Source organism: Ambystoma mexicanum, chromosome 14, assembly GCF_040938575.1.
Source record: "Ambystoma mexicanum isolate Mex_15411 chromosome 14, UKY_AmexF1_1, whole genome shotgun sequence".
NCBI lineage: Eukaryota > Metazoa > Chordata > Amphibia > Caudata > Ambystomatidae > Ambystoma > Ambystoma mexicanum.
The window spans coordinates 668,824,550-668,850,020 of record NC_090940.1 but is presented as its reverse complement, the minus strand read 5'-3'; the positions used below and the strand labels follow the sequence as shown (position 1 = coordinate 668,850,020).

General features: G+C 46.1%; 1 protein-coding gene across 8 annotated transcripts in view; it reads right to left on the bottom strand.

Annotated features, from left to right (window-relative positions):
* The window catches only part of SYNE2 (spectrin repeat containing nuclear envelope protein 2), a 1,840,150-nt gene that overhangs the window by 62,042 nt on the left and 1,752,637 nt on the right, over positions 1-25,471 (bottom strand). For 7 of the 8 annotated variants that reach the window (XM_069638223.1, XM_069638227.1, XM_069638230.1 and 4 more), the window contains 3 exons: positions 1,393-1,681; positions 1,098-1,166; positions 52-161 (listed from right to left, as the gene is read on the bottom strand). In XM_069638223.1, coding sequence (XP_069494324.1) covers positions 52-161; positions 1,098-1,166; positions 1,393-1,681 — 468 coding nt within the window. The remainder of the gene's footprint in view (positions 1-51; positions 162-1,097; positions 1,167-1,392; positions 1,682-25,471) is intronic. The other variant, XM_069638224.1, reaches the window with a different exon arrangement.

The window sequence follows — 25,471 nt, the reverse complement described above, 5'->3', positions numbered from 1 at the left end:
AGCCCCCATCACTCCACAGCAATTAACCTGATTGTGGAAGTGCAGACTTACACTTCTGTTAACGGAGGAGCCGGCGTCTGGCGGTGAACCGGGAGGTGGTACGAAAACAGCAGTCGGTTTAAATGGCTGCTTCCTGGGTGCCTCGTTATCATCTGGGCGCACTGCAAGAGAGTCAAGGTTAGATTTCCAACAACGTGAACGTAATATCCGGAGTGACTGGCCACAAGTGTGATGCTGAACGATGGAAAAATTCCCTTATCACTCGCGGCGTGCATCAAAAACAGTGCACCCGCAACAACTGCTTTTATACAAGAATGCAGCCAATCACATGGGTGTTCAACTGTGCAGACACCAAAGAGTTATTTCCAAATACGTACACGCTCGTTTGTGATAGGAGGAATTTTTCTTTCCAATGAAACAATGGTGACACAGTTACAGTTCACATAGAGGAGCGATTCACAGCCTTTCTGGCACTGCAAGCATGATTGCAAAATGAACATACACATTGGGGAGGTGATGAAATGTCAGCCATGCACTTACGTGACCTTTCACCTGTGACACGTGTTATTCAGCATCACATCATGTGATGAATGCGGCTTTACCCGATGTCTGGCAACCCCAGATAGCAGAATGCAGCAAAGCGGGGTACGCACCTTGCCAGGTTAGCACAGGAATTAGGCCCACCATGGTGGAGTTTAAGCTCTGCAGCTAGGAGACGCTTTAATAAAGCCAGGCAGATCGCAGGTCAAGGGGACCGAAAAGAACGCTTGGCCTTACGCTAACAAAGCAGCAATACATTTGGGGAAAAAAACAAAATATGAAAGGCATGCAAACCTATGAAAATAAATTCAATATAGCTTGTGACATAAAATGTATATTAATTCTTGTTCAAAAAGCAGAGGCGGGACATTGCTTACTGGCAAGTGCTTGGCAGCTTTGTTGAGCACTGTGACGTAGACAAACCATGGGATAATGTGGACATAAATGTTTTTTACACAAGGCAACAGGTTAAATGGTGTGCATGGAAAGGGCGCAAAGGACAGTGTGCATCACAGCGGTGCGGTCATGTCGAGACACATGCATTGGCAGGTGCCTACCAGAGGATGCTTTCAAAGCTTTGGAAGTCATTTTAACATAGGCGTCTGGGCTTTCTGTAACCTCTACATCTGAAAGAGAATAAGGTCATTGGTTCCCACAGGTCACACACAAGATCTTCCAGCGAAAGGAAAGAAGAATTCAATTAAACACAAAAAACAATTAATTGCTGCAAACTCGGCTGCTCTGGGCTGAGGAATGTGAAGTTGCTCAAAATGCCAGATCATCATGAACCCAAACACCTGGGGACTCTACTCCCAGCATACACTTGGAAGGTGCCAGCATCACTCGACTCACCTGATAACGCACTGTAATATGCACCTTCGCCCTCATCCTCGTCGTCATCCTCGTGAGAGGAAGAGCCACCAACATCAACGGTGTGATCCCATTCCAGTGGGATCGAGTCGACACTGACTGGGGTCTCTCGGCCAGATCGCTCGTGCTCGGGAGCCGGAGGCATAAGGTGAGCAAGGGACGGTTGAGGCAGCTCAAGGCTGTCGTTCCCGCGCCAGGGCGCATTCGACATCTCTCGGGACTCATCTGATTCAAGCTCATTTTCAGAGGTCTCTTTTTCGTCTTCAAATGCCTAAAATATTTGAAATGTTTCAGATCTCACCGTACACACACTATCTCAAGAATTGGTCAAATGCTTTCATTGGGATCAAATATTTTTAAGATCAGAACTCAACCAGCAACAGTTACAGAGATATGGGGAGGAATTAAACATGTATTTTCTAATCATATTTTTATAGGGTTACATCAAAACTAAGTAATTAAAACCCAATCTAAACAGATTGCGACTCAATTTCATATACCCCACTGACATCAAGTCACAGTACATACATAAAATCAAATAAATTGTGTGTAAATACAGGAGAGTCATTAAACAGGGTGGTCAATAGTACGCAAAGACGTAGTGTAAAAACATGCTAACCAAACCTATGGTCTAAGGTGTATGAGAAACCTGTCAGTGTCTCCCTGACTAGTCCTCGGAGATCGGTCATCCACGTGGCCAGGACATGGCTATCAATACTGGATCCAGTTCCTGGGGGTAGACAAGTGAGGGAGGATCTCCTGGATGGGTGGTCCTCGGGGAGTGGAAGTGGGACACCGACAGGTGAGACGCGTTATCCCCTTTCTTATGACATTTCCCCAACCTTCCACGTAGGATACACAAACACTTTACTTCCCGCCCCCTTTTCCGACACAAACACTTTCACATATTACGAAGGATGACGGACTACCACTCAACCCATTTACCAAACATGTCCCAACACCAGGGTCAGGCAAACTCAGGCAACTGACCAGAACCGCACACACCTGTCGGCCCTTTCCCTTCCCCACAGGGATAAAAGGTGGAGCACAAGAGCACAATACGAGCAAGCCAGACCGCATGTCCAGAGAGCTAACTCAGCACAGCAGTTCAAGAAGAGGAGAAAGACGGCACATACCGAGAAGGCGACAAGGAGAGAAGCGACCTTGTCCTTTCTGAACAAGGCCTGTGAGACCTCTGCAGAAGGAATCGTAAGGCCGTGAACAATGCCACTATGGGTTGCAGCAGATGTGAACAGTTCACAAGACCCTCCTCCGCTGATAACCAAGCCGGGGAGAGACGCTTGTCTCCGTGGTATCAACCTTGACTCCAAAGAGAAAGAAAGCCAAGTGGTTCATCACAACTGGTAAGTCGAGGGGAGTCGATAAGAAACAGAACTGTGTTGAACGAAAAGTAGCAAACGGCTAATTGAATTGTGAAAGCATAAAGAACTATTAATACGAAAGGGGGAAAAGCAGCAACAGAGGTGTCCGGCACCACATTGGTGCTCACTCAGGAAACTCTGCGCGATTACCAGATTGTTGAAACTACCATAACCAAAAGGCTTTGGGAAAGGCGAGAAGGGGGTCAAAGTGGTCATACAAGGGTCTTGTAAAATCCTCTGTGCAGTCAAAAGTCTTGGACCGACAGATGATTCTGAAGCTAAGGGAAATTAATCCTGCATCGTAAGAATTGAATGAGAAAGGCACGATTGACAAGATTGGCAAGAGTGAACCTGGCCGACGGATGTCCACAGTGACCTCTTCAAAAGGACATTAAGATTTGTGAAGATCACAGAAGAGATTGTTGGAAGTTTCACTTTGAACCTGACAGGCCCTCGAAAGCGAGACACATCGCTATTGGAGCTCCCGATATCATTAAGGAACTTTCCAGGGATCTGCGCCCGGAAGAGGGGGATCCAAGGGTAAAAGGCATCAACCGACGTGCAAGCAGAAAGGAACCTTTGTTTATGATTCTGAATACATCAGGCCCACGACGGCTGGAGACTTTTTGTAGAAAAGAGACTTTACCATCAAAGCCCCGATTGCTGAGAGCAGAACCGTTAGCTTGTGCTGTGCTCCAAAATCCTACATTGTCCAGTGCTGAAAACGTGGGGAAAGGAGACCCGCAATACTGCATCTTGACTTATCATTTGTGAACACTTCCTTCTTTCTTAAGAACATTATCCCACACTTCTTTTTGTATTTAGGTGTAAGGATTGGCAATCTTTTTTTAGTATAGGCCCTTTTATTTGAAAACGACATCACTAGGACTGCCTTATTGTTGTTTGATGGTCGAAGCTTGCTCCCATCTTAGATTTAGGTTTAGATTAGGCGTTTTTCCAACATACCTATTCCGTTTAATGAACACCCTTGACCTGTGATCACTTGTGTCTGTCTTTACTGTTGCCACCATGAGCTCCTTACAGGTGGCATAAGATCGCAGGGTTAATTAATAGGAAAATATGTTCCCAAATAGAATGAAATGGTTCGGAGCCAGTGTGAGCAGATTGTATTTTACTATCGTTTTCAGCGGGGAAACCACCCACAAGGTGGTTAAGCCATGTTTCAAAGGGAGGCACCGTAGTGCTCTACCAATGCCGTACTGCAAAGTGCTTCATTTAAACTAGTCCCAGAGTACTATATTTTTGTATGAATGTGTCCTCTACTGGGGGTTTGGGTTCTGCCAAGGATGCATACTTTAGGTGAAGACGCCAGTGTCCAATTAGTGATCTCTCACAAATATTGTGTTATCTGACACCACAAAGATCGTGCTCCGTCCCAGTCCCAGACCATAACCATGAAATGGGCTTTGCGATACAGACCTTGGACAGCTAGCAGGAGGATGTGGAGCAAACGTATGGAGCCGAGCTGGGTTTGAATAAGCTCTATAAATACATTTATACTGAATGAGCTTCAACCATATTGCCACGCATCATCTTCAAATGGCACAGTCACCCCCCACCACCACTCAATCCCCCCCATTAGGTTCCTGATCTTAAGCTACACAGAGGAAGGGTCTGTGAAACAGCCTGTATGCAGCCAGGTGATTTGTTCCCCACACACAACTAGGGGTTTCAATGCAACCACCATTTTGTGATCAGCTGACAGGTTGGAAAAATCATGAATCGTGCCAAATCTTTCAGATTACAGCACGTGTGACTGCAAATGAAAATGATTGGCGGTATGAAAGCCCCTCTTCCCCCAAAAACTTGAAATGACCCTTTACCATCCTTCCATAGGTCCCTTATTGATTGGCACCAACTGTCATAGACACTCTTCCAGTAGAACGTAACAGACCTTTGAAAATACAATTCTGAAAAATAGGGCAATCGGGAGTAAATACAAAAGAACATCGACCCGGACACGCTCATATACTTCATGCGCTGATGTAGGGAAGGCAGCAGCAGTGCTATTATCAGACTATAACACATCCAACGAATCACAAACCTGCACTGCACCATGTGTGATATCATCTTGCTGGGAATGTCCAAATCACTGTCTGCCCACCTGGGTATCACAAAGTGTGACCGTGCAACCAAGGTCCCTGAATTCAGGACCACCACATCCCCCAAACTCAGAAGGCAATTTCCAAGTAGAGATAAAACGTCGAGGCCTATTCCCTCATAATAACAGAAGTAACCAGGCATCCAGATTCTTTAAAAGCCACCTGGGAGGACATTGGGTACTACGTGAACAAATACAGTGATCTAGGAAGGAAAATCAGTTTAGATGAAGCAACTTAGACCATTAAAATAATGGCAGCCGGCTTCAACAGTATATCCATTTTATTAGTTTTCCCAATGTGATACCCAAATGATGATACACTGCTTGAAAATCAGCATGAATGATTACTCTGTGGCACGTCATGCAGCCTAGCACTGATGGAAGCAGGCAGAGCACAGAATACAGATTTAGACCAATCAATAGAAAGGCCAGAAGCTAGGCCGTATGGCTCGATCGTGCCTAGCATAGCTTTGGATTGGGCCACTTATAGTAAAACTAAAGAGGCATACCATAGATCAACATAGTCCATTGCAGCCATTCCAACGGCATGATATGCAAATCCACAGCTTCTCGGCTCATCCGGGGCTTACCTTAGGACCGTAGTGAGCACAAATAATAGGGGTGAAAGAGGGCACCGATTGCCTGCTGCCCCTGCTGATGCTAAACAATGCCAATACACGGCTGATTGTCTTATTCCATGCCGTCAGGTGATTGCACAGCAAAGGAAGACAATGCTGCAATAACGGGCCAGCAGTGTTAAATTCAGAAATGCCCAGTCAGCCGATTCTAAAAACCCCATCTAGGATTCAAATGTACCCAGTCAACAATTAGAAAATACTTCTCAAACTAAGCGTGGTGCTTCTACTGGGCACAAACCCTGCAACCAAGGTAGACATTATAACAGAAACCCAACCAGCCCACATTTTTCTGCGTCGAACTTAATGAATGGCAATGTCCTATATGAGCCACACCTAGAACGGGAATTGCCATGATTTAATAAGAAACACAATCGACGCTCTCGGTAGTTGGTTGTAAACTACCTATTTTTAGAGCTTACATGAACAATGAAGCTGTGAAAATGAAGGCCCAATATGAAATACCTACTGACCAAATTGCCAGATGCCACTTCACTAAAACCTCCGTATTAGAGGCAGAGAATGTTATCCTATCTCTCAAGCCATCTAACTGTAAAGGCGATCTTTGCCCAGCTCAGATTATAAAAAGATGTGGTTAGAGATCTTGCACCTTTCATTTCTAAACTGATCAGTGCCTCCTTCTCATCTGGTACCATTCCCTCTAATTTGAAACAATCTTGGGTACTCCCACTTCTAAAGAAGCAAACTTTATACCCACTTATTCCTACTAATTACCGTCCCATCGTGACGGTACCATTCTCACTTAAAATACTTGACAAGGTCGCATACAACCAGATTAAAAAATATCTAGAACTACATAAACTCCTGGGAGTAAGACAATCTGGTTTTCCCCCCATTACATGGGACAGAAACTGCCTTTATCGATTTAAAAACACAGGTTGATAAGAGATAAAAGTAAAACAGCCCTCCTCCTACTGTTAGATCTCACAGCTGCATTCGACCTAGTGGATCATAAGGTCCTGTGTAATCACAAGGACTCAGCAGCTCACTTTTCTACAGAGGATAGAATAATTCCTGAGTGATAGAACTATGAGGGTCTTCTCCCCATCGGCAGCTGCGGACCCTGTCCCTGTCCCTATCACGTATGGTGTACCACAGGGCTCCTGTGTCTCCCCCACACTATACAATATATTCACCAAGCCTTTGTTCGTTGATCTGGACCATCTGGGTATCACCTACACTAACTATGCAGATGATACACAGATTCTCCTCCCTCTTTGTGGGGATTATGGCAAGGACCTAGTGTTGGTGAATAGAGTGTATCGCATTACCCAGGCATGGATGGCCACCCACGGCTTATGCCTGAATGATAAGACAGAGCTCATTATCCTGGGCACCCACCATAACCTCAAGAAATTAGGCCAGGAATATTCATCATTCGCCATTGATGGAAACATCATTAGGGTGGGCAAGGAGGTGACAACCCTTGGCTTTTACCTTGACTCTACCCTGTCCTTTGACAAACAAGTGAAATCTTTGGCCTCCACCACCGCTTACAGCTGTAAGCTCATCAGGGCAGGTAAACCATTCCTCTCAAATGACAGCTGTATGACCCTGGCCAGAGCACTAATACTCTCTAGGTTAGATTACTGTAATGCTCTCTACAGTAGCGCTAATAAAGCCATTATCCAGAGGCTAGAAACACTTCAAAATAACGCCTTAAGAGCTGCACTAGGCGTGAATAAAGGAGAACATATTTATGCAACTAGACGCCAATACAATTGGCTCTCTACTCCTAACAAAATTATTTTAAAACTGGTCTCCCTTACCCACAAAACACTAAACAATGCTGCCCCCAGTTACCTTGTAGTCAGACTACATAGAAGAACGTCTATCAGACCCATGAGAGCCAGCAACGGAAACTTCCCCACTGTACCCAGATTCAGACTCACCAACATTGGTGGTAACAGCTTTCCCGTGAAAGCATCCAAACTCTGGAACTCCTTGCCACACTGGCTTAGAGCAGATCAGCCGTTCCTACAATTTAGAAGTAACTACACTAACATGCTCAATTCTACTGACCACTGGCCGCTGCATTATCCTCACCAAGGCTGCCTTGGACTACCCCCCCCCACCCCCCCACCAACTGACTGTGCCTACTTTCTCCTTCCCGTTCATAACATGCGTATAACTTGTATATTTGTATATATGTCTTATTATTTGTCTTACTGTGAACATACCTGTAACTATAAATGTCTTATTGTGACTATACTTGTAACTATGTACGTTTTGCATCTTCTCACTGCTGCGCCGTTACCCTTGGGTTTGGTGTGCATCAGAAATAAATAAACAAACCTATCTTCAGAAGTGGCATAAAATTCAACAGGAAGTTCATCAGAACCAGGAGATTTCCCACCCTGCAATGACTGCACCACCCAAATACCCTGGTGGCCATTTGGTGTATCCGGGGAATCCTTTATCCTAATATATAGTGTGAAGGCCTCATGAAGTAAGACACAGACAACGGATTCAACTGTCTAAACAAGAAGGTTTATTTTGCTTAAATGTCCGGATGCAATAAAGCTTAACTTGCCCTATGCTAAGGTGAGATTTCCCCACCTAAAGAAAGGAAGGCTAGTCTGTGTCATTAAGTTCAACTTAAAATTCTGTCTGTGTCCAAAACCTATACTTGCCTTCACAACTAAAGATATACAATGTTTAGGGATGTCTGCAACACAAGAAACGGTGTTCCAGATCAAGTTCAGAGCTTCTTCCAGCTCCTGGCTTAATTTCAGCATCCCCTTCCCCAAGTTCAAAACAGTTGCAAAAGGCCTTGGGGTTCCCTTCCCCAAGAGCTCAACACAGTTCACAAAGTCTCAGGGTCCCCTTTCCCAAGAAGTCAACTCTTCCAGCTTCAAAACTACAGTCGGTTCAAATCTTATGGCTTTCAAAACCGTTCCGGTCCACCTTCTTAATCAATAGTACACACATCAAATATTATATAAAAATATATACATTATATATGTACACAAAGAAGTCAGAAATACACTTAGTTTAATTAACCAACACGCTCAGGAATACGTATAAATACTTTTCAAAGGCCATTGAAAAGTAGCCATGTATTAGGTGACTGTGTATTTCGCTCATTTGAGCTTGCGGTCACCCGATTGGGTAGCGGTGGTCCCCTTGGTAGCCAGCAGCCACCCAAAGGCGTTAGTTGGCCCCTCACATTAAGGCCCTCTCTGCTCCTGTCCGCTGCCTGCCCAGGCCCGTGGGGACTGTCCTTGCTCCACCACATGATCACCCTGGACTGCTGTGATCTTGCCCTTCCTCACCCTAATCATCTGGACTCTTCCACCCTCACCCTGTCTCAGCTGGACTTCCATTTAATTGCCTCATTCCTTGCCCAGTGGTGTGGTGAACTGTGTTTCATCTGCTCCAATATTGATTCTTATTGTGCCCAGTGGCTGCTTTACGCTTGATCTCTCCTGCTTTCCCTCACCTTTTCTTTCCATTTCTTCCCTTCTCTGCCTTCCCTGTGTTTCCCCTCCCCCCACTCTTCCTTCATGCTCCCTCTCCTCCTCCCTGCTTCACCCCGCCCTTATCCCCTATCTGTTCCTAACCTTCACCTTCCTCTGCCTGTTTCAGCTGCAATTACCCCACTGCTTCTACATACTGCCATGCCTCCTAAATACGGAAAATGATGACCACATCACGGACCACAACTTACTTATTCTGATTCTCAGTCTATCTCCATCTCCTTTTCTGTCTCTGCCTGTCCCTTCTCTTCTCTCCCCTCACCCCTTAGTTAATGCACTTACACTGTCAGAAACGACAGGCCTAGTACGATAGTCTATAGTTTGTTCCTCACCCCCCTTCCTTCCCTCACCTACTGTCAACCCTTGTTGTTAGGCCTAGTACGATAGTTTATAGTTTGTTCCTCACCCCCCCCCCGCACCCTCTTCCTTCCTTCACTTATTGTCAAAGCTCTTGGACTATCAGAAATGCCGTCAGGCCTAGCACGATAGCCTATTGTTTGTTCTTCACCTCCGCCCGCCCCGCTTTCCTTCACTGAAGGCCTAGTACAATAGTTTATTTGCCATTCTTAAATGTCTCAAGGCCTTTATAAGAATGTACTGTATTTTACCCTTGCTCCCTCCCCTGCATTGAAGCGCTTTGAAACACTTGTGTACACGCGCTATACAAATAAAATATCATATCATTGCTTCAATGATAGTTGCTCGCAGTACAATTGTTATAGAGTTTGACACTAATGACAGTCCTACCGTATTATTGGTACTACCGCACACTCGTGTTAAGACAAAGATATACGGTTATTGTATTTAGTTATCAAAAGCACATAAGATAATGTCTTTTAGAAAGGAAAAAGGTTGGTTAGTCATCCACTAGCAGTGCTTAACGTTCTGGAGGCACTTTCTTAGTAAACTAATGCTTTTAAAGTCCAATCCCTAACTATATGCAAAAGTCAGTTCGGATTGGATTCAAAGTCTTAAGAAGCAGCAGAAAAGCAAAAGTTCCTCAGGAGACTTTTAGTCTCAAGAAAACGATACTCGAAGAATTAACACAATGATAGATACCCTGCAAAAGGACTCACTAAACCCTGCAAAAGGACTCACTAAACCCTGCAAAAGGACTCACTAAAGGGACACAAGCCGGCAGCTTGTGTCAGAGGTTAGCGTGGACACCCCGGGCATCTCTTCACGCACTCCAACACTCTGGAGCGACTTCTTGGTTCAGGTAAGCAATACCTTTCACAAAACAGTACCTTAGGTTAGAAGAAATGCTCGTAGTTAAATTCTCCTCTGTGCAGCACCGGCGGACCCGGTCTCTGGATTCCTCGGTCTGGCGATGAAAGGAAGGACTCAGCAGCAGTCTCAAGAGATGACCCATGGCACGGATTTCTGCAGTCTCCTTAGTCAGTCTGTGATTTTGGCACCTTTTTCTCAGCACCAACAAAAGGCGGTATTCGCCCGGTCCATCTTCTTCGATTTGGAGTCCTGCACTCTGATGAGGGGACTCAGATCAGTTGGATGGTGTCTCTGGAGGTTCACCTGGAGCTCCAAGACTTGGCAGTATTCAGCCTCTCAAAGATGATGCACTGTAAATGGGTCAGATGTCTCCTGGTATTTACCAAACATGTCCCAACACCAGGGTCAGGCAAACTCAGGCAACTGACCAGAACCGCACACACCTGTCGGCCCTTTCCCTTCCCCACAGGGATAAAAGGTGGAGCACAAGAGCACAATACGAGCAAGCCAGACCGCATGTCCAGAGAGCTAACTCAGCACAGCAGTTCAAGAAGAGGAGAAAGACGGCACATACCGAGAAGGCGACAAGGAGAGAAGCGACCTTGTCCTTTCTGAACAAGGCCTGTGAGACCTCTGCAGAAGGAATCGTAAGGCCGTGAACAATGCCACTATGGGTTGCAGCAGATGTGAACAGTTCACAAGACCCTCCTCCGCTGATAACCAAGCCGGGGAGAGACGCTTGTCTCCGTGGTATCAACCTTGACTCCAAAGAGAAAGAAAGCCAAGTGGTTCATCACAACTGGTAAATCGAGGGGAGTCGATAAGAAACAGAACTGTGTTGAACGAAAAGTAGCAAACGGCTAATTGAATTGTGAAAGCATAAAGAACTATTAATACGAAAGGGGGAAAAGCAGCAACAGAGGTGTCCGGCACCACATTGGTGCTCACTCAGGAAACTCTGCGCGATTACCAGATTGTTGAAACTACCATAACCAAAAGGCTTTGGGAAAGGCGAGAAGGGGGTCAAAGTGGTCATACAAGGGTCTTGTAAAATCCTCTGTGCAGTCAAAAGTCTTGGACCGACAGATGATTCTGAAGCTAAGGGAAATTAATCCTGCATCGTAAGAATTGAATGAGAAAGGCACGATTGACAAGATTGGCAAGAGTGAACCTGGCCGACGGATGTCCACAGTGACCTCTTCAAAAGGACATTAAAATTTGTGAAGATCACAGAAGAGATTGTTGGAAGTTTCACTTTGAACCTGACAGGCCCTCGAAAGCGAGACACATCGCTATTGGAGCTCCCGATATCATTAAGGAACTTTCCAGGGATCTGCGCCCGGAAGAGGGGGATCCAAGGGTAAAAGGCATCAACCGACGTGCAAGCAGAAAGGAACCTTTGTTTATGATTCTGAATACATCAGGCCCACGACGGCTGGAGACTTTTTGTAGAAAAGAGACTTTACCATCAAAGCCCCGATTGCTGAGAGCAGAACCGTTAGCTTGTGCTGTGCTCCAAAATCCTACATTGTCCAGTGCTGAAAACGTGGGGAAAGGAGACCCGCAATACTGCATCTTGACTTATCATTTGTGAACACTTCCTTCTTTCTTAAGAACATTATCCCACACTTCTTTTTGTATTTAGGTGTAAGGATTGGCAATCTTTTTTTAGTATAGGCCCTTTTATTTGAAAACGACATCACTAGGACTGCCTTATTGTTGTTTGATGGTCGAAGCTTGCTCCCATCTTAGATTTAGGTTTAGATTAGGCGTTTTTCCAACATACCTATTCCGTTTAATGAACACCCTTGACCTGTGATCACTTGTGTCTGTCTTTACTGTTGCCACCATGAGCTCCTTACAGGTGGCATAAGATCGCAGGGTTAATTAATAGGAAAATATGTTCCCAAATAGAATGAAATGGTTCGGAGCCAGTGTGAGCAGATTGTATTTTACTATCGTTTTCAGCGGGGAAACCACCCACAAGGTGGTTAAGCCATGTTTCAAAGGGAGGCACCGTAGTGCTCTACCAATGCCGTACTGCAAAGTGCTTCATTTAAACTAGTCCCAGAGTACTATATTTTTGTATGAATGTGTCCTCTACTGGGGGTTTGGGTTCTGCCAAGGATGCATACTTTAGGTGAAGACGCCAGTGTCCAATTAGTGATCTCTCACAAATATTGTGTTATCTGACACCACAAAGATCGTGCTCCGTCCCAGTCCCAGACCATAACCATGAAATGGGCTTTGCGATACAGACCTTGGACAGCTAGCAGGAGGATGTGGAGCAAACGTATGGAGCCGAGCTGGGTTTGAATAAGCTCTATAAATACATTTATACTGAATGAGCTTCAACCATATTGCCACGCATCATCTTCAAATGGCACAGTCACCCCCCACCACCACTCAATCCCCCCCATTAGGTTCCTGATCTTAAGCTACACAGAGGAAGGGTCTGTGAAACAGCCTGTATGCAGCCAGGTGATTTGTTCCCCACACACAACTAGGGGTTTCAATGCAACCACCATTTTGTGATCAGCTGACAGGTTGGAAAAATCATGAATCGTGCCAAATCTTTCAGATTACAGCACGTGTGACTGCAAATGAAAATGATTGGCGGTATGAAAGCCCCTCTTCCCCCAAAAACTTGAAATGACCCTTTACCATCCTTCCATAGGTCCCTTATTGATTGGCACCAACTGTCATAGACACTCTTCCAGTAGAACGTAACAGACCTTTGAAAATACAATTCTGAAAAATAGGGCAATCGGGAGTAAATACAAAAGAACATCGACCCGGACACGCTCATATACTTCATGCGCTGATGTAGGGAAGGCAGCAGCAGTGCTATTATCAGACTATAACACATCCAACGAATCACAAACCTGCACTGCACCATGTGTGATATCATCTTGCTGGGAATGTCCAAATCACTGTCTGCCCACCTGGGTATCACAAAGTGTGACCGTGCAACCAAGGTCCCTGAATTCAGGACCACCACATCCCCCAAACTCAGAAGGCAATTTCCAAGTAGAGATAAAACGTCGAGGCCTATTCCCTCATAATAACAGAAGTAACCAGGCATCCAGATTCTTTAAAAGCCACCTGGGAGGACATTGGGTACTACGTGAACAAATACAGTGATCTAGGAAGGAAAATCAGTTTAGATGAAGCAACTTAGACCATTAAAATAATGGCAGCCGGCTTCAACAGTATATCCATTTTATTAGTTTTCCCAATGTGATACCCAAATGATGATACACTGCTTGAAAATCAGCATGAATGATTACTCTGTGGCACGTCATGCAGCCTAGCACTGATGGAAGCAGGCAGAGCACAGAATACAGATTTAGACCAATCAATAGAAAGGCCAGAAGCTAGGCCGTATGGCTCGATCGTGCCTAGCATAGCTTTGGATTGGGCCACTTATAGTAAAACTAAAGAGGCATACCATAGATCAACATAGTCCATTGCAGCCATTCCAACGGCATGATATGCAAATCCACAGCTTCTCGGCTCATCCGGGGCTTACCTTAGGACCGTAGTGAGCACAAATAATAGGGGTGAAAGAGGGCACCGATTGCCTGCTGCCCCTGCTGATGCTAAACAATGCCAATACACGGCTGATTGTCTTATTCCATGCCGTCAGGTGATTGCACAGCAAAGGAAGACAATGCTGCAATAACGGGCCAGCAGTGTTAAATTCAGAAATGCCCAGTCAGCCGATTCTAAAAACCCCATCTAGGATTCAAATGTACCCAGTCAACAATTAGAAAATACTTCTCAAACTAAGCGTGGTGCTTCTAATGGGCACAAACCCTGCAACCAAGGTAGACATTATAACAGAAACCCAACCAGCCCACATTTTTCTGCGTCGAACTTAATGAATGGCAATGTCCTATATGAGCCACACCTAGAACGGGAATTGCCATGATTTAATAAGAAACACAATCGACGCTCTCGGTAGTTGGTTGTAAACTACCTATTTTTAGAGCTTACATGAACAATGAAGCTGTGAAAATGAAGGCCCAATATGAAATACCTACTGACCAAATTGCCAGATGCCACTTCACTAAAACCTCCGTATTAGAGGCAGAGAATGTTATCCTATCTCTCAAGCCATCTAACTGTAAAGGCGATCTTTGCCCAGCTCAGATTATAAAAAGATGTGGTTAGAGATCTTGCACCTTTCATTTCTAAACTGATCAGTGCCTCCTTCTCATCTGGTACCATTCCCTCTAATTTGAAACAATCTTGGGTACTCCCACTTCTAAAGAAGCAAACTTTATACCCACTTATTCCTACTAATTACCGTCCCATCGTGACGGTACCATTCTCACTTAAAATACTTGACAAGGTCGCATACAACCAGATTAAAAAATATCTAGAACTACATAAACTCCTGGGAGTAAGACAATCTGGTTTTCCCCCCATTACATGGGACAGAAACTGCCTTTATCGATTTAAAAACACAGGTTGATAAGAGATAAAAGTAAAACAGCCCTCCTCCTACTGTTAGATCTCACAGCTGCATTCGACCTAGTGGATCATAAGGTCCTGTGTAATCACAAGGACTCAGCAGCTCACTTTTCTACAGAGGATAGAATAATTCCTGAGTGATAGAACTATGAGGGTCTTCTCCCCATCGGCAGCTGCGGACCCTGTCCCTGTCCCTATCACGTATGGTGTACCACAGGGCTCCTGTGTCTCCCCCACACTATACAATATATTCACCAAGCCTTTGTTCGTTGATCTGGACCATCTGGGTATCACCTACACTAACTATGCAGATGATACACAGATTCTCCTCCCTCTTTGTGGGGATTATGGCAAGGACCTAGTGTTGGTGAATAGAGTGTATCGCATTACCCAGGCATGGATGGCCACCCACGGCTTATGCCTGAATGATAAGACAGAGCTCATTATCCTGGGCACCCACCATAACCTCAAGAAATTAGGCCAGGAATATTCATCATTCGCCATTGATGGAAACATCATTAGGGTGGGCAAGGAGGTGACAACCCTTGGCTTTTACCTTGACTCTACCCTGTCCTTTGACAAACAAGTGAAATCTTTGGCCTCCACCACCGCTTACAGCTGTAAGCTCATCAGGGCAGGTAAACCATTCCTCTCAAATGACAGCTGTATGACCCTGGCCAGAGCACTAATACTCTCTAGGTTAGATTACTGTAATGCTCTCTACAGTAGCGCTAATAAAGCCATTATCCAGAGGCTAGAAACACTTCAAAATAACGCCTTAAGAGCTGCACTAGGCGTGAATAAAGGAGAACATATTTATGCAACTAGACGCCAATACAATTGGCTCTCTACTCCTAACAAAATTATTTTAAAACTGGTCTCCCTTACCCACAAAACACTAAACAATGCTGCCCCCAGTTACCTTGTAGTCAGACTACATAGAAGAACGTCTATCAGACCCATGAGAGCCAGCAACGGAAACTGCCCCACTGTACCCAGATTCAGACTCACCAACATTGGTGGTAACAGCTTTCCCGTGAAAGCATCCAAACTCTGGAACTCCTTGCCACACTGGCTTAGAGCAGATCAGCCGTTCCTACAATTTAGAAGTAACTACACTAACATGCTCAATTCTACTGACCACTGGCCGCTGCATTATCCTCACCAAGGCTGCCTTGGACTACCCCCCCCCACCCCCCCACCAACTGACTGTGCCTACTTTCTCCTTCCCGTTCATAACATGCGTATAACTTGTATATTTGTATATATGTCTTATTATTTGTCTTACTGTGAACATACCTGTAACTATAAATGTCTTATTGTGACTATACTTGTAACTATGTACGTTTTGCATCTTCTCACTGCTGCGCCGTTACCCTTGGGTTTGGTGTGCATCAGAAATAAATAAACAAACCTATCTTCAGAAGTGGCATAAAATTCAACAGGAAGTTCATCAGAACCAGGAGATTTCCCACCCTGCAATGACTGCACCACCCAAATACCCTGGTGGCCATTTGGTGTATCCGGGGAATCCTTTATCCTAATATATAGTGTGAAGGCCTCATGAAGTAAGACACAGACAACGGATTCAACTGTCTAAACAAGAAGGTTTATTTTGCTTAAATGTCCGGATGCAATAAAGCTTAACTTGCCCTATGCTAAGGTGAGATTTCCCCACCTAAAGAAAGGAAGGCTAGTCTGTGTCATTAAGTTCAACTTAAAATTCTGTCTGTGTCCAAAACCTATACTTGCCTTCACAACTAAAGATATACAATGTTTAGGGATGTCTGCAACACAAGAAACGGTGTTCCAGATCAAGTTCAGAGCTTCTTCCAGCTCCTGGCTTAATTTCAGCATCCCCTTCCCCAAGTTCAAAACAGTTGCAAAAGGCCTTGGGGTTCCCTTCCCCAAGAGCTCAACACAGTTCACAAAGTCTCAGGGTCCCCTTTCCCAAGAAGTCAACTCTTCCAGCTTCAAAACTACAGTCGGTTCAAATCTTATGGCTTTCAAAACCGTTCCTGTCCACCTTCTTAATCAATAGTACACACATCAAATATTATATAAAAATATATACATTATATATGTACACAAAGAAGTCAGAAATACACTTAGTTTAATTAACCAACACGCTCAGGAATACGTATAAATACTTTTCAAAGGCCATTGAAAAGTAGCCATGTATTAGGTGACTGTGTATTTCGCTCATTTGAGCTTGCGGTCACCCGATTGGGTAGCGGTGGTCCCCTTGGTAGCCAGCAGCCACCCAAAGGCGTTAGTTGGCCCCTCACATTAAGGCCCTCTCTGCTCCTGTCCGCTGCCTGCCCAGGCCCGTGGGGACTGTCCTTGCTCCACCACATGATCACCCTGGACTGCTGTGATCTTGCCCTTCCTCACCCTAATCATCTGGACTCTTCCACCCTCACCCTGTCTCAGCTGGACTTCCATTTAATTGCCTCATTCCTTGCCCAGTGGTGTGGTGAACTGTGTTTCATCTGCTCCAATATTGATTCTTATTGTGCCCAGTGGCTGCTTTACGCTTGATCTCTCCTGCTTTCCCTCACCTTTTCTTTCCATTTCTTCCCTTCTCTGCCTTCCCTGTGTTTCCCCTCCCCCCACTCTTCCTTCATGCTCCCTCTCCTCCTCCCTGCTTCACCCCGCCCTTATCCCCTATCTGTTCCTAACCTTCACCTTCCTCTGCCTGTTTCAGCTGCAATTACCCCACTGCTTCTACATACTGCCATGCCTCCTAAATACGGAAAATGATGACCACATCACGGACCACAACTTACTTATTCTGATTCTCAGTCTATCTCCATCTCCTTTTCTGTCTCTGCCTGTCCCTTCTCTTCTCTCCCCTCACCCCTTAGTTAATGCACTTACACTGTCAGAAACGACAGGCCTAGTACGATAGTCTATAGTTTGTTCCTCACCCCCCTTCCTTCCCTCACCTACTGTCAACCCTTGTTGTTAGGCCTAGTACGATAGTTTATAGTTTGTTCCTCACCCCCCCCCGCACCCTCTTCCTTCCTTCACTTATTGTCAAAGCTCTTGGACTATCAGAAATGCCGTCAGGCCTAGCACGATAGCCTATTGTTTGTTCTTCACCTCCGCCCGCCCCGCTTTCCTTCACTGAAGGCCTAGTACAATAGTTTATTTGCCATTCTTAAATGTCTCAAGGCCTTTATAAGAATGTACTGTATTTTACCCTTGCTCCCTCCCCTGCATTGAAGCGCTTTGAAACACTTGTGTACACGCGCTATACAAATAAAATATCATATCATTGCTTCAATGATAGTTGCTCGCAGTACAATTGTTATAGAGTTTGACACTAATGACAGTCCTACCGTATTATTGGTACTACCGCACACTCGTGTTAAGACAAAGATATACGGTTATTGTATTTAGTTATCAAAAGCACATAAGATAATGTCTTTTAGAAAGGAAAAAGGTTGGTTAGTCATCCACTAGCAGTGCTTAACGTTCTGGAGGCACTTTCTTAGTAAACTAATGCTTTTAAAGTCCAATCCCTAACTATATGCAAAAGTCAGTTCGGATTGGATTCAAAGTCTTAAGAAGCAGCAGAAAAGCAAAAGTTCCTTAGGAGACTTTTAGTCTCAAGAAAACGATACTCGAAGAATTAACACAATGATAGATACCCTGCAAAAGGACTCACTAAACCCTGCAAAAGGACTCACTAAACCCTGCAAAAGGACTCACTAAAGGGACACAAGCCGGCAGCTTGTGTCAGAGGTTAGCGTGGACACCCCGGGCATCTCTTCACGCACTCCAACACTCTGGAGCGACTTCTTGGTTCAGGTAAGCAATACCTTTCACAAAACAGTACCTTAGGTTAGAAGAAATGCTCGTAGTTAAATTCTCCTCTGTGCAGCACCGGCGGACCCGGTCTCTGGATTCCTCGGTCTGGCGATGAAAGGAAGGACTCAGCAGCAGTCTCAAGAGATGACCCATGGCACAGATTTCTGCAGTCTCCTTAGTCAGTCTGTGATTTTGGCACCTTTTTCTCAGCACCAACAAAAGGCGGTATTCGCCCGGTCCATCTTCTTCGATTTGGAGTCCTGCACTCTGATGAGGGGACTCAGATCAGTTGGATGGTGTCTCTGGAGGTTCACCTGGAGCTCCAAGACTTGGCAGTATTCAGCCTCTCAAAGATGATGCACTGTAAATGGGTCAGATGTCTCCTGGTATTCATGGTCTGCAGCTCTGGAAAGGCGCAGCACCTCGGGAGATGGCTCAGATTGCAGTTCATCTCAGGGCTGGTTGGTCCCACCAGCCAAAGGGAAAGAGTTGTCCTCTTCGGAGCTCCTCTGTCGAATAGAAAATGTGGCTGGGACAGCAGTGATCGATTCAGAGTGATGGAAAGGGTCTGCAGGCGTCTCTGGTCGTCTTCGGCTTCGTTTACTTCAGTTTCCAGTGGTCGACTTGCCTTTCACCTCAGGAACCTCACCTTTAATTCAGTTTCACCACACACTCCTCTGCAGTCTCAGTCAGCAGTTTACAGAAAGGGGTGGGTGGCTGTCCAATCAGGAAAGCCATACCCCCCAGTGGGAACAGGTTCCATTCAGGGCCTCTGGTAAAGGACAGGGGAAAGACTTCTCCCCCACTTTCCGACTGCCCAGACACACAAAAAGAAAGAAAGGAGGCACCACGTTAGAACACAGGGGACCCTATTGCGCACAACTACAACTGAGACTGTGAATACAGTCGGTGATAACAAAAATAGCACACAAGTGGGAAGAACACATCCACTGCCGCCAGCCTTAACTATAGGGTTGTCTATGTGAGTAAAAAGCCACAAGGGGTATCCCCTTAGCACTCCACATAAGGTGGTGCGTGCCAATCTCTCATAGTATATTGTTTTAGGAAGGATACAAAGTAACCCTCTATCCTTAAGAACTGCAGTGAATTGAGGATAGTAAAAGAATCTCGAAGGAGAACCCAAAGGGTTTCCAGCAACACTGCACTTAAGGAGCTGTGCTGCAGTAGTAAAAAGACAGATGCCTTTAAAGAGATATGGAGGACAGTAGGCTCCATAGTAAAGGTAAAACACACAGAACAGAACAGTTCCAAAAGTGACAGCAAATATGAATGAATGAGTGGGAAAAGGCTCCACTCATTCAAGATAAACAAAAAGGTCCAGAAGTCCAGCAAAAAGTGCTGGGGTCTCACTAGGAGAGGGGATGAAGCATAAACATGATACATCTCGCTAACAGTACCTTTGGGAAATCACTACCCGGGTGTTGCAGCGACTCTGAGGGAAACAACCACGGAACACAAGTCAAGTACTGGATGAAGACTCAATAGGAATAAGAGGCTGGTTAACTGCGGGGCAAAAACAGACATGATAGGGGTCTCCTGTCCACTTCTTCTCCATCCACCCCCCCCCCCCGCTATCCCCCTGACAGCCACGCTATGGTGTGTAGACTGGTGCTCCAGGCTGTGCAGCGTTTGTTTGAGGGGGGGGTTCCTTGATGGTGATGTTTGCCTTTACTTATTGCGCTGAGAGAAAAACAACTAAACAAGGAGGTTGTAACAGCCCTATACAACTACAACATCAAGATGATTGTGAAGGGAGCCACACTCTCCTTTCCACTGCCTTTCAAACTACCATTAACTCCTTTACACCCTTAGGATTAATGAGGGTTCAGACTACTCGCACCCCACCACATACTGACCACCAGCGAGCAACAAAACGATGCCATGGATGATCAGAAGAGAAACAGGGGCAGTCCAATCCTCTGTAAAATGCCAAGGGAACTACAAAGAACACCCAGTATCCAAACATAAAACCCCAAGCCAGAAAGGACACCATGCTTGGCATGAACACAGTGCAACCCTGGCATGGGGGCAGCGGGGCGCTGTACAATCATTAAACAATTAACAGTACAGAGCAAATTATAACTTAAACCTTAAGCCTGGTAGTGCTTTAGGATGCCCATGCAGCATCTGCCTGCTACTCCTTCAGGATGCCCATGCAGCATCTGCCTGCTACTCCTTCAGGATGCTTATGCAAACTCTGCCTGCTAGTGCTTCAGGATGTCTATGCAGCCTCTGCCTGCTGGTGCTTTAGGATGCCTATGCAAACTCTGCCTGCTAGTGCTTTAGGGTGCCTATGCAGCCTCTGCCTGCTAGTGCTTTAGGATGCCTATGCAGCCTCTGCCTGCTAGGGCTTTAGGATGCCTATGCAGCATCTGCCTGCTAGTGTTCCAGGATGCTTATGCAAACTCTGCCTGCTAGTGCTTCAGGATGTCTATGCAGCCTCTGCCTGCTGGTGCTTTAGGGTGCCTATGCAGCCTCTGCCTGCTAGTGCTTTAGGATGCCTATGCAAACTCTGCCTGCTAGTGCTTTAGGGTGCCTATGCAGCCTCTGCCTGCTAGTGCTTTAGGATGCCTATGCAGCCTCTGCCTGCTAGGGCTTTAGGATGCCTATGCAGCATCTGCCTGCTAGTGCTTTAGGATGCTTATGTAAACTCTGCCTGCTAGTGCTTCAGGATGCCCATGCAGCATCTGCCTGCTACTCCTTCAGGATGCCTATGCAAACTCTGCTCTGCCTGCTAGTGCTTTAGGGTGCCTATGCAGCCTCTGCCTGCTAGTGCTTCAGGATGCCTAAGCAGCCTCTGCCTGCTAGTGCTTCAGGATGACTATGCAAACTCTTGCCTGCTAGTGCTTTAGGATGCCTATGCAAACTCTGCCTGCTAGTGCTTTAGGGGGCCTATGCAGCCTCTGCCTGCTAGACCTTTGGGGTGCCTATACAGCCTCTGCCTGCTAGAGCTTTGGGTTGCCTATGCAAACTTTGCCTGCTACTCGTTCAGGATGCCTATGCAAACTCTGCTTGCTAGTGCTTTAGGGTGCCTATGCAAACTCTGCCTGCTAGTGCTTCAGGATGCATTGTGCAGCCTCCGCCTGCTAGTGCTTTAGGATGCCTATACAAACTCTGCCTGCCTGCTAGTGCTTCAGGATGCCTATGCAGCCTCTGCCTGCTAGTGCTTTAGGATGTCTATGCAGCCTCTGCCTGCTAGTGCTTCAGGATGCCTATGCAGCCTCTGGCTGCTATTGCTTTAGGATGCCTATGCAGCCTCTGCCTGCTGGTGCTTTAGGATGTCTATGCAGCCTCTGGCTGCTATTGCTTTAGGATGCCTATGCAGCCTCTGCCTGCTGGTGCTTTAGGATGCCTATGCAGCCTCTGCCTGCTGGTGCTTTAGGATGCCTATGCAGCCCCTGCCTGCTAGTGCTTCAGGATGCCTATGCAGCCTCTGGCTGCTATTGCTTTAGGATGTCTATGCAGCCTCTGCCTGCTGGTGCTTTAGGATGCCTATGCAGCCTCTGCCTGCTGGTGCTTTAGGATGCCTATGCAGCCCCTGCCTGCTAGTGCTTCAGGATGCCTATGCAGCCTCTGGCTGCTAGTGCTTTAGGATGCCTATGCAGCCTCTGCCTGCTGGTGCTTTAGGATGCCTATGCAGCCCCTGCCTGCTAGTGCTTCAGGATGCCTATGCAGCCTTTGATATGATACTAGTGTGGTTTATGTATCCGGGAAAGGAGCACCAGTGACAATGTTCAGAGGTTCTGTCAAACATGCAGAACACACAGTGTCACACTGAATGCCAACAGAGCACCTCCCCACACCTATTCTCTAGTTTGTGTCATTGCTCCACACACTCGTTTCTGTTCATTTTTTACTAATCTCTCTCCTTTCTATAATTTTAGATTCAGCTATTAAGGTTCTAAACCTTTGCAGCTGCCTGCACCCAATCAGATTGCTCAGAGCACTGTCTATATTTGGCAATAAAAGGCCAGTTCCAAACTTTCTTATGGTCACCACTGAGTGTTCTCGTCTGGCTTTGCCCTTTCTTATAATCAAAACAAAAAGGTACCATGACGTTTTCTGAGTGTCGATCCAGAGCAATCCTAAACAGGCTCGAGCTTCCTGTGCGAACCGGTTTACTAAAAATAGAACATCAAAGCAGCCCAAGATAGGTAGTAACAACAACAATGGCTGCCTCACTGTGCTCAGCCCTATGTGATGAAGTCACATATTCTGGTCCCTGTTTACAAAGACCTGATGGCCTAGGGCAGGGGCCTGCAGCCTGTGACTCCCAAAATGTTTGGTCCACGATTCCCATGCACCCCTTCACCATGGACTACTCTGGCTAGGGCTGATGGTAGTTGTAGTCCAAAATATGTAGAGAGACAAACGTTGCAGACTCTGGGACCAATGGCAAAAGGAGAAGCCAAGGGCTGGTGCAGAAGGGAATAACTACTGACGTGTGCAGCTGAAATCTACAAGGTTGGAACTGGATCACTGCATTGGGCACCAGAGTGCAAAATACGCAGAAATAGCAAGTGCAGTGCCCATGAATACACAGGTAGCAAACAAGTACATGTACAGCCTCAGCAACCGAGACGCGGGACCGCGCAGCCACCATAACAACTGTGACCGAGAGACAATTTGAGCCTTGGTGCTGCATGGGTCAAGGCACCGAGCCAACTGATTTATTGTACAACCCACAACACCTGACCACAAGTGGGAAGACAATGGAACATATCCATTGTGGAGAGGCGGAACAATTTTGCATGCACCAAACACACGGCCACAAGCTTATGAGCTGATGAAACAGACACACCAATACGAGCTCCCACTCGAACAATTGGCACAGAAGGCAGTAGCTAAGAGGTAGACAGCACCAGGCTTTGTGGGAGTTCCGACGACGTTCCAAAGAGTTGGTGCTATAATAGTAAGTGAGCTAAAGGCTTGGGGTAGGTCTCTCGTAACCGGGACCAATGTCCGGCAAAGGGACTCCCAGGACCTCCCTTGTTTTTTTGCATAATTTAAGTAACTTTGGGTCTCACCATAAGTTACTAGGGGAATCCAGACGTTGACCCCTTGCTCACTTTTCTTAGAGATGCAATGCTCCACCCTACTGATGAGGTCCGACCAGACTGACCCGTGCCTGGGGTTGCTGTTGGTACTCTTGTTCAGAGGAGAATTGCCTAGCATTTCGGTGCTGGACTGCCCGTGGGCAGGACAAAGACTGATCTGCAGGGATATTTCTCCTCTATGAAAGATAGTTAGCTAAAGAATCTGGGTAGGGCTCTCGTAACCAGGACTAATGTCCGGCAGAGGGACTCCCAGGACCCCTCTTGCTTTTTGCCTCATAGTAATTGAAGCAGTAAGACAGAAGGGGAGGACAGGATGTGGCTGGTTGTAAAGGCCAAACCATAACAGGTTAAGGCTTATAAGTGAGGCCAGAGTGAGAGCCTGTGAGTGGAATTATCAAGGAACCTGGCAAGAGCCACAGGATACTGAAAATGACGAGCAAGAGAGTAAGCCTGCCGCAGGTTACGGTGGCATCTGCCAAGCCATCAGCCGTAGTATGTGGTCCAGCACCTGTCACATGCCAGGGGATCAATGGGAGGGCGGAGCAATGCATGGAGGGTCAAGAAAAAGAAGAAGCCACAACAAAGCAGACATTTCTCAACTTAACAGCGCAGAGGCTCATGGGAACGCAGCCAAGGGGGAGAGATGGAAACAAAAACAACGTCCATAGCCACGGTTGTGTCACCCTGTGTTGTTCAAGCAAAGACACTCTCAGTCCTTGCGGCCTCCAAGAGAACTTGTAAAGTTGCCAAGTAAACAGTTGGATGAACAGGCAGACAAATATTAATCATATCAGTCATCGCTTCAAAAGAAGAAGATCCGGTTATTCTCTCTTGTGATGTTTTCCCAGAGGAGTCAAATGCACAGAACAATGATTTATGTCTTTAGCATTTGGCAAACGAGAATACAGTAACTGCAAAAGATGCATTCCCATGTGAAATACTTACTCAGGCTTTGGATCTATTGCCCTCTAGTAAAGTCTTAGGACTGTCGAATGAGTGACAGAGGGGTTTAGTAGCACAAAAATTACTTTTCAAAAGTAGTGTTTCTTGTTACCTCAACGTAAAGTTCCATTGACGCGGTGCAGTAATGATTGACCCCTGGGTCTCTCTCTTGTGGGCGCTGACCCTTCTCGAATCTTACAGCCTCCCTCCACCGGGTTCACTATGACTTTCTCTTCTCTTTAGCAGGATTCACGTCCCTTGGTTTCTCAATGTCTTTTCAAACAGTTCATAGTGGACATCCCTCGTCCGGGTTCACGTTTGTCAACACACTGTTTCTTGGGACTTTAGACTTTGCCCCTCTTCTCTGGCATCCCTCTTCTGGGTTCACTCTTGCCACTTCACCTTTGCTTTCATCTCTGGCATCCCTCCTTGGGGTTCACTCTTGCCGTTTCAATATTTTCAACGTTGGCATCCCTCTTCTGGGTTCACTCTTGCCACTTCACCTTTGCTTTCACAAAGTGGGATTCACTTCCCTTATACTTCTTAACGGTTTGTAGATCCAAGTCTTTTGATTGTAGGTGTATTTTGCTTGACCTCCTGTATGACCACTTTGACCTGTTTTGGCGGCTCTCCTATGGCGTTATGGTATCTGTAGGTTCAATGCAAAGCAAAGAGGTGGGGGGTCAGCGAGAGTCTTTCACACAAGCTCCCACGTGGTGCCAGAACACCCTGCTGCTGGTCTTGAAGGTTTGATTTGTGTGTTATAGTTTCCTTCTGTCGGGCTCGGAAACTTCTTTAAGCTGCTCAAGGTTCTCCCTCGGTCGGGCTCGAACCCCTTTTTAGGTTAACAAAAGCCTCCCTCTTTCGGGACAGATGC